Source organism: Macadamia integrifolia, unplaced genomic scaffold (genome assembly GCF_013358625.1).
Source record: "Macadamia integrifolia cultivar HAES 741 unplaced genomic scaffold, SCU_Mint_v3 scaffold2168, whole genome shotgun sequence".
Taxonomy (NCBI): Eukaryota; Viridiplantae; Streptophyta; class Magnoliopsida; order Proteales; family Proteaceae; genus Macadamia; species Macadamia integrifolia.
The window spans coordinates 7,758-17,759 of NW_024868553.1; the positions used below are offsets into that span (position 1 = coordinate 7,758).

The following is a 10,002-nucleotide window of genomic DNA, read 5'->3' on the forward strand; positions in this document are numbered from 1 at the left end:
CACTTGTACAATGGAGATGTCCTACATAGGAGTAACATCATAATTAATAAGGTTTCTTCACTGTCCAAGCTTATGTGACCCTTATAACAGTCCACCATGTCATAACAGTAACTTAATAAGTTCTCTAATTTACCCTCATTTGCAATAGCATCTATGTACATTGCATTTGGTAATTTACTCTCAGAGGGCTACACATCCTTTGCCTTCTTGTTTCATTTAATTCCCATTTATTTGTGTCGATACTTATTCCATACTAAACTCCATTATAGGATCATACCATTATTTAGTTAATATGCCTTCATTTGTCTCAAGTCCAAAATACAAGGTTTAAAATTTCTGGGCATATGTTGTGAGTAGCTCCAAATCTTATGTTACAAGCCTTCCTTCCCAGACTCTATTTGAAATTGAATTTTGCAGGATTATTCTGTAGATTATTGATGATTACATGCAAAATAATTGGGTCTTAAATCGAAATAAAATTTGGTTTTTAGCTCTCCTAAATTTCAGCTAAAGAAAGTATGTTTAGAAGAAACATATTCGGATAAGGTTAGGAAAATGACCATAACTTCATGTACATAGCTTGAAATCACTTGCTTCCCAAGCTAAAAGTTTTCTATTTCACAGTCCTATAACTTTCATGAGAAAATTGTCTCTGAAATACATTGAAAGAGTCTCATAATTTGGCTTGAAGTCAGTGTGTTTGCACAGGTCCTGCACATAATACAAGTTTAAGTAGTCTTAAGAAAATGATCATAACTTCTTTGATACAAGTCGGAATGATTTTCTTCTAATTCCATAGGTTCAAGGACTTATAATAATACAACTTTCATTCTCAATTTATGTTTAGAAACCCACTAAAAAGACCTTGAAAATCATCTTGAAGATGGGATATGTGCAAAGGAAGATTCTGAAAAAACAGAATTCTCTAGCTTTTCATCTCCTCACCATTCCCATCTTCAGCCCCCATTTAAGAAAACACATGTTGTAAAATTCAAACAAAAATAAAAGTAACTAGATCTTCTAATCTCAAATAAGATCTCAACCCTCTTCTTGTTTCCCCATTTAGATCTCCACTTCTCTCATCCCAACTCATTCTCCCACTTTTTTCACTTCTCTTTTAATTCTTTCAAAATCTCTTACATGCAAGGTAAATAGAAATTCCCACCTTGATAGAGCTCAGGCCTCAAAATGAGGTATGGAAAAGCTCCTACACTAGCACTCTTTCCTCATTCTTCTTCTTTTGTTCTTCATCTCCTTGATTTCCTTCCCCCTTTTCTACAAACATAGGTGAAAGAAATCAAATTTTGAGTTTTCATAATACCCTTATCCACCTATTTCATTACCAATAGGATTCATTGCATATCACTACCATGTCACTATTTATGGTACCCTTGAATAGTATATTCAATACGATTTGTCCATTATACTTTCAGTATCTCCAATTATCTATACCAATGGGATTAGAAATTATGAAATCTCATTCCTACCCTTTGACCACCTCTCCTAGAGCCAATATGTGATTGCCACCTTGTAAAGTAAAAAAATTAGGTGAATAGCACTTAAGGAGACTTGTTCCCACAATCTTAGCTTTCAAAAGCAACCATACAACCATTAGACCATTAAATCCCTTAGTAATAGAGGCATATGACAATTATATAATCTACACACATTGTTATACATAACTTAAATTGAATTCGTAAAGGTAATTCTCAATTACCTATGTTGTTTACACTTCACAAATCCCATAATACCATCAAAAGGGAGAAATCTCGGTGTCTATCCCCTAGTTAGTTAATTCGCGTTTAAAACGCGTTTAAAACGGCGTCCCGTTTTTTTGCCGTTTTAAACGCCGTTTGCCGAATTTTTCACAGAAATTCGGTAAAAAACGGGAACGGGGCTATTGAAAGTTTTTTTGCCGTTTTAAACGCCGTCCCGTTTTTTTGACAGTAAAAAAACGGATTTTGAAAAATATAAACGTTTTAAAATAGAAACGTTTAAAACGGGGCTATTTTTTTTATTGTTATCTAGGTATTTAGAGAATTATTATGCCAATTTATGTCCATATATTGCCGTTTTTTTGAGACCGTATTATTTAAATATAAACGTTTAAAACACGTATCGTCCGTTTTTTATTTTTTCCCGTTTTTACCGTATTTGACCGAATTTTTGACCGTTCCGTTCACGTTTTGATCCGTTTAAAACATGCCCGTACCGAACAATGTTTTTTTGCCGTTCCCGTTTTAACTAACAGAGGTCTATCCTATAAGATTCACCACAAAATATAATTTATTAATAAATCTTAGGACAAGGTATTACAAGACCCCTATTGAAACTACTTTAGAATGAGATATCAGAGATACTTCTTGAATATCCTTCACGATAGACTCCACCCTTGTATCAGCATTGTCAAATTTCCTTTTGCTGCACTTAATCGATATTTGATAAAAAAAAAAAAATTAAAATGAATATGGCCAGTCAAATCTCCTTCAACTCTGCAACGGTTACCTTCCTTTTCCACCAAGTGTAATCCTTCCATAAAATCAAATCTCGGCAATATCAAGTTGAAAAATCTTAGGATGCTGATCCAAATTTCTGAAGTTGGAGGGCAGCGAACAAATATATAAAAAGAACTTTCTAGCATACGTGCAACTTGCACATGCACCAGACCCGGGATCAGACTGTACTCTTGCTTGCTAGGCTCCTTCTCGTGTCATTACTCATGACTCCCTGACTCTGACTCTTGATGAGGCACTGTTTCAAAAATAAAGATTGGATCGGTCCACGGATCGAAATTAATTCTGGTCTACTCTATTGGTCAGAATCGACGCTCACTGATTGGATCCCCAATTCCTATGAGGAGGACAACAACCCATCTCTTTCTCCTAGATATACGCATTACTAGTAGGGGTGTCAATCCCAAGCCTGCATCAGTTCGACCGATTAGATTCGACCATTTAAAGACTGGCTTGACCTATACCAATTATTAAACATGTCAGGCTCAAGGTCAGCCCATTTATAAACAGGCAATACATGGTGAAATGGTAAGCCTGATTGACACTCCACTGGCCTGGCCCATTTATAAGTCCGACTTGACCCGACACGTTTAGCCTGACTGTTTATACTTTATATGTATATTTTGATTCTTTGATAGAATAGAGTATATATTGATATTTCTATCAATTATCTTTTCTAAATTATTGATGATTTAATAAAATATATTAAAGTATCTTAGACCGTTTGAGGCCCATTTAAAGTTTTATTGGTACATTATTCTGTTTAAAACCTGATTGTAGCCCGATTAAGAGAAAACCAATTAAAGCTGGGAACCCAACCAAACCTGATACAAGATCGACTCATTCCTTAAATAAATAGATCATGGTCCAAGAGTATAGACCCACCAAATCCCATTACGTCTGACCCAGACCGACCGGCCCGACCAATTGACACCGGTAATTATTAGTTCTTTTTAAGTCTGTGCTTTCCAAACTTCAGTTCGTAGAAATGGCCAATTAGAGTAATCTGTAAAAAGTAATAACCCCATTTGTCTGGATCCATTCATAAATCAAAAAAGAAAAAAAAAAAAAAAAAAAAGAATTGTCTTTATCCATAGTCAACTACGTCAATTTACTTTATTTATTAATTTGGTTTGAAGTCCAACGATACGCTTGTCACAATGTGAAATAACTGTACTAACGAGCAGGATAGCCGATAAAAAGCCCAAAGCAATCCAGCTTTCATAAACCACAGGTTGCAATGTAGGCACCTCCTATGGAAAAAAAACGTCTGTTTTTCTTATTCCTATTTTTGTTGTGTTTTGCTAGTTGCAGAAGATGACATGTGTCCAATTCATCGTCAACGGTCAAGATTACATCCAGTTTACAAGTGAATTTGATTTTTAACTCAATCTTGGCTGTTCGCTTAAAGTAATACCACATGTCGTCTTCTGCAGGTAGCAAAATAAGAAAAACAGTGATGAAGAAAAATAGACGATTTTGACCCCCTCCTATTGCCTAAGGGGAACCATTCCCTCTGTATACGGCGGGAATAGCACCACCCCTATATAGCTAGAAGATCCCACTTTAGAAGAATCACTCTAATACACCATTTTCTTCATATTTGTTAAACGATTTTTGCTTCATCACTAACCGCTAGTGTGATTCAGTGGTTGAGAAGAAAAGATCAATTGGATGAAATGTTCCCTCTCACATGGTTATGCTTCCTCCTCTTTCAGTTCTGCGTCTACGAGGCTGCCCCCAGCCCTTTTCCCACTGATATCCTAAGCCCAACTGAATCGATCACCGATGGCCAAATACTTGTCTCCAATGGAAGCAATTTTGCGTTGGGCTTTTTCAGCCCTGGCAATTCTAGTTACAGGTACGTCGGGATTTGGTTCCACAAAATTCCTGAAACAACTGCGGTTTGGGTCGCCAACAGAGACAACCCTATCAACGATTCCTCCGGAGTGCTGTCCCTCGCCCTTGATGGGAATCTCGTCGTCTTTTCCCGTAGCAATCAGAGACGTCCTCTTTGGTCCACCAATGTCTCCATAAGTTCCAATACCACCTTTCTGAAGCTCCTCAACACGGGAAACCTGGTTCTATACAGCGGCGGCGGTAGGAATGTGATCTTATGGCAAAGCTTCGACCATCCGACACACATGTCGCTTGCCGGCATGAAAATTGGATTTGACCGTAGAACCGGTCTGAACCGGATCCTGATATCCTGGAAGTCCAAAGATGACCCTGGCCGCGGGATATACTCGTTCAAGTTCGACCCACGACGGGATTCAACAGATCATTTCTTGTACGAGGGGTCGGCCCCGGTTTGGCGAACCGGTCCCTGGAACGGTCAACGGCTCAGCGGGATCCCAGAGATGACCCAGAACTACCTCTTCTGGTACGCTTTAGTCAAGACAACGGACGAGTGCTACTTCATCTACGACATGTACAACTCCTCAATTTTCTCACCATTCGTGCTGGATGACTCCGGGGCCATCCAGCGGAAGACTTGGGTAGAGAGAGATCGTCGATGGAATACAATCTTTTCGTCGCCCAGCGATAAGTGCGACTACTACGGGCACTGCGGGGCCTACGGGAGCTGTCGCATACAGGAGAGCACGGTGGAGTGCGCGTGTCTTCCCGGTTTCCAACCCAAGTCTTCAATAAACTGGTACCTGAGGGAATGGTCGGATGGGTGCGTGAGGAAGAGAAACCTTTGGTGTGGCAAGGGAGACGGGTTCTTGAAGTTGGAAGGCTTGAAGCTTCCCGACACGTCCATGTCAGTACTTGTGGACAATAATCTGAGTCTCAAGGAATGCGAGCAAAAATGCTTGAAGAACTGCTCTTGCACCGCGTACGCCCCTGCTGATATTACCGGTGGAGGTAGTGGCTGCGTTGCTTGGTATGACAAATTGATGGACATTCGGTATTTTTCTAACGGCGGCGATGCTTTATACCTACGTGTGGATGCAGTGGAGCTAGGTCCGTATTTACATACATCCATTCATTACTTCATTAATGAGGAATTTACTATCACTCCTCTACACTTGACCTATATTTACTAAAATTCTTTTTTTTTTTTTTTTATTGGTATTGCCCTGTTTTTTTTAATTTTTACATCTTTTTCTCCTTTGCTCTTTTTAAATAACCTGATTACCCTTCCTTCTCACTTGTAACCTATTACACTTATTTTCATATTGATTAGTTTAAAATATGATTTGAATCAAATCACTTACAAGTTTTATCTCATCCAATTATCAAGGATATTGACATGGTTGATATGTCCTTAAAGATATTATTTATTTATTTATTATTATTTTTTTATTTTGTCTCATCCAATCATCAGGGATGTTGTTTACTTATTTATTATTATTATTATTATTATTATTATTATTATTATTATTATTATTATTTTAATCCCATCCATCATAAAAAATTTGGCAATCGATTTTTTTATTGGTATTAGATTGATATCAATCTTAGAAAATTTAAGGATTAAAAAAAATAAAAAACATGTGGCACCCAATTGAAACATATGATATCGATATAGATATAGATCGGATACAAAATTATTCTTTTTTGAATTTACAATATCCTTGATGATTAGGTGAGACAAAACTTGTTAGTGGTTTGGTTCAAACCAATCAATTTTTGAAAAAAAAAAATGTAATTGTTTACAAATGAAAAGAAAGGGTAATTTAGGTATTTAAAAAGAGAATGAAAGAAAGAGATGTAAAAATCAAAAAGCAAGAGAGTATCAGTAAAAAAATAAAAAAAATAGAAGAATTTTAGTTAATAGAGGCAAGTGTAAGAGAGTGACAGTAAATTCCCCTAATTTAATTTATGACATTGATTGTGGCTTGTGGATGAGTATCAGTTATTGATGATGCTTTTACGTGTAGCTGCACATGCAAGAAGAGAGAAAGAATTTCTTCACAGGAAGCGGACAGTGGCGATTATTACGGTGTGTCTTGTTGTGGGTGTGCTTCTCCTTACTGCATGTGTGTACCGTTTGCTGAAGAAAAGAAAAGGTACAGAAAACAAAAGAGAAAGGGACTTTTCTTATTGTTCTAGTAGCTTCACCAAGCGGCTAGTTAGTGGGTTGAACTCATTTTCCTAATGATTTGATTACACAAGTTAATCCACTCAAAACCAAAGTATTAAGCAACTTCTAAGAATGTTTAACAATTCTCGACCAGGGGTCATTGAGAAGCGGCAGCGACAGCAACCACGAAGCCGATTCTTGTTTGATTTCACAACTAATTCAAGAAGTTCTACAAATTTCTCTGCAAAGAATGAGCTTGAAGACAATGGGACAAATCCCGAATTACCGTTTCTTGAAATAGATGTTGTTGCAGCAGCCACGGACAATTTCTCTTCCAATAACAAGCTTGGAGAAGGCGGTTTTGGTCCTGTCTATAAGGTGGATTCTCTTCCCATATTGCATCCTCAATTAACATTTGGTTTATATGAATTCCAAGCTCTATTATTTGTAACAATAGATTTTTTTACTGATTGAATGGGTGATTGGTTTTGGATCTCAATTTCAAGGGTCGATTGTTCAACGGGAGGGAGATAGCTGTCAAAAGATTATCCAGGAATTCAGGGCAAGGAATGGAAGAGTTTAAAACTGAAGTTGTATTGATTGCCAAACTTCAACATAGAAATTTGGTTAGGCTCCTAGCTTGGAGCATCCAGGAAGAAGAAAAGATGTTAATCTATGAGTACATGCCCAATAAAAGCTTGGATTGTTTCATTTTCGGTATGCTTCGCTCAATATACCACCTTGAATAATCTCCATTTAACCATAAGATAGTGTCACCATCCTGCATAGCATAGAAAAGGCAAAAAATTTGCATGCAAAATAAATTGACATTTTGGCTATCAAATTACCCTTATTGAAGTCCGAATTGGGGAAAGGATAAAACCGATGATGCCAGGATTGAAAAAACCAACTGTGGTTAACCAATAAAGACCAATAATTTATTTATTTTATTTTATTTTTTATTTTTTTATTTTTAAGAAAGAAAGAATGCTACCTATTAGTATGTGTCTACATCAAGACACAATGGGTGCGAAAAGACTATACTACCCCGCGCTAAAGATGTTTGCGCAAACCATGGCATTGGCCGCACCCACTGGCATGTACCTGCACTTGCAGGTAGCTTCCTCATACCTTTTTTTTTTTTTTTTTTTTTTTACATATTATCTCCTTTTTTTATTAAAAAAAGTATCCATCCACGTCTTGTAGACTAGCATTTACTATATGTAAGATCATTATATTATTAACTTTTAATTATTTCATGCAAAATTTTGTACAGATAAGACTAAGAGTGCATTGCTTGATTGGAGAAAACGATTTGAAATCATTGTAGGAGTTGCTCGAGGTGTCCTCTATCTTCACCAAGACTCCAGATTGAGAATCATTCATAGAGATTTGAAAGCTAGCAATGTACTACTAGACAAAGGGATGAACCCTAAAATTTCAGATTTTGGTATGGCAAGAATGTTCGGAGGAAACCAAATTCAAGCCAATACAACCAAAGTGGTTGGGACATAGTAAGCTTTTCTTTCATTCTTCTTTTTCCTAAGAAAAAAAAGCAAGCACAGTTCAAGAATTATGAACTAGTCATTTCTCCTGTCTATACTCAATCTGGCTTAGATGAGTTTCAACTAAATTTGGATCCTACACCTTTGTGAGAGCCTTGACCGTGTCCACATCCATGTAAAAAAAATTATGAACTAGTCATTTTTTTGCCAAATAGGATATTAAAGGTATATTTGTTCTACATTATGGTCTTGGTTCTAGCTGGGCAAGCCTGAACTTCTTTGGTTTCTAATTGAATCCAAATCTTAGGCATTTTTCCAGCATATATCTAGTACAAGAATTCTTATGTCTAATTTATCTGGACCTAGCTGGGACTTAAATCCTTGAGTAGAAAGTCAAGTAACTTTAGTTCGGTTCATGCAAATTTAGATCATATCTAATCCATTGCATAAATCATTATTACACTTCGAAGGTAACATCCACTGCATTAACAAAATATTATATAACTTCGTGGGCCTAATTAACTTCAACTTTTTTCTATCATGCCAATATAGTGGTTACATGTCACCAGAGTACGCCATGCAAGGGATTTTCTCAATAAAGTCAGATGTATTTAGCTTTGGAGTATTATTATTGGAGATCATTAGTGGCAAGAAGAACAATGTATATGTTCATGAAAATCCTTCAACGATTTTAATAGAACATGTCAGTAAGTACATTTTTTTTGTTTTGCATTATTACTTAAAAAAAAAAAATTGTTAGTTCCAATTAATCCTTAAGTTTGGATGATTGTATGAAACATTTTCAGGTATGGGACCTATGGAAAGAAGGTCGAGCATTAGAGATAGTTGATTCATTAATGGATCACTCCTACCCTGCTCATGAAGTTTCAAGGTGCATTCAAGTTGGGCTATTATGTGTGCAAGAAAGTGCATCAGACAGGCCAACAATGTCAAGTGTTATTTTCATGTTGGAGAATGAAGTCAAAGTATCGACCCCTAATCAGCCTGCTTTTATTGTGAAAAGATCTAGCAAGGGCCAAGATTCATCTACCTCTATCAATGAAGTAACGATCACTGAGGTAGATCCCCAATAGAAGGTGCACGCATTTTGCTATGTACATTGGTGACTCGTAGAGTTTAGTAATCCATTGTCTTGCAAATGCATCTACGAAGTTTAAGTTGTAAATAGTCAAAATCAACTTGGCACCCTTGACCAGTGTTGTCTATTTTCCCTTATTGTGAAATTAAATATTTCAACTAGTAAATATTTCATCCAATTGGATTCACCTTTTAGGTACTTGTAAAGTTGTCTTTTCAAATGTTTTAAAAGTAATACGCTACTTGGCACCCTTGACCAGTGTTGTTTATTTTCCCTTGTTGTGAAATTAAATATTTCAATTAGTAAATATTTCATCCAATTGGATTCACCTTTTAGGTACTTGCAAAGTACTCTTTTCAAAAATTTTAAAAATAATACGGCTACTGCCTTAGCGATCTTAGGCTGTGTTTGGTAGCCAAGAGAAAAAAAGAAAAGAAAATAAAATAAAAGAAAAAAAATACATTTTTGTACTTTTTTCTTGGATTAAAAATTTCTCTTTGCATTTGATATGTCTTCATCCAAGAGAAGATTCAATTTTTGAAATTCAAAATTCCTCTTGGGAATTGTGAAGTTTTCTTTTCCTCAAAAAAAGAAAAAAAAAATCTTGTAAAAAACACAAGAAAACATTAAAACATAATAAGACAAAAAATGAATGATTACACAATGATTTCCTATGTGTCTATCTCTCTCCTAAAATTCAAAAATTTTGAATTTTTTTCTTTTCTTCTTTTGGTTACCAAACATACATACTCTTTTTATTTTTTCACCATTTCATTTCTTTTCTTTTCTACATTCTTTTTTCGTTTATTTTCTTTTCTTCTCTTGGCTGCTATGTTTGGTAGCCAAGAGAAGAAA

At 36.0% G+C, this 10,002-nt stretch overlaps 1 protein-coding gene across 2 annotated transcripts; it reads left to right on the top strand.

Annotated features, from left to right (window-relative positions):
- The first annotated feature begins 4,113 nt into the window (after window positions 1-4,113).
- LOC122065969 (G-type lectin S-receptor-like serine/threonine-protein kinase RKS1) lies at window positions 4,114-9,310 on the top strand. 2 transcript variants are annotated; one of them, XM_042629795.1, is made up of 7 exons: window positions 4,114-5,480; window positions 6,401-6,529; window positions 6,698-6,921; window positions 7,050-7,260; window positions 7,820-8,057; window positions 8,601-8,751; window positions 8,855-9,310. In XM_042629795.1, exons 1-7 carry the CDS (start codon window positions 4,193-4,195, stop codon window positions 9,140-9,142), a joined length of 2,529 nt encoding a protein of 842 aa, XP_042485729.1. In that variant the 5' UTR covers window positions 4,114-4,192; the 3' UTR covers window positions 9,143-9,310. The 2 variants fall into 2 exon arrangements, with proteins under 2 accessions (XP_042485729.1, XP_042485730.1); XM_042629796.1 differs by having other exon boundaries at window positions 8,601-8,755; window positions 8,855-9,039.
- The last annotated feature ends 692 nt before the right edge of the window (window positions 9,311-10,002 follow it).

Bases quoted from the DNA above. Each gene is read 5' to 3' on its own strand.
- LOC122065969 (XM_042629795.1), top strand. From the start codon at position 4,193: ATGTTCCCTCTCACATGGTTATGCTTCCTCCTCTTTCAGTTCTGCGTC. The intron at 6,530-6,697 runs GTACAGAAAACA...ATTCTCGACCAG, and splicing joins TTTGCTGAAGAAAAGAAAAG to GGGTCATTGAGAAGCGGCAG. The intron at 8,752-8,854 runs GTCAGTAAGTAC...AAACATTTTCAG, and splicing joins CAACGATTTTAATAGAACAT to GTATGGGACCTATGGAAAGA.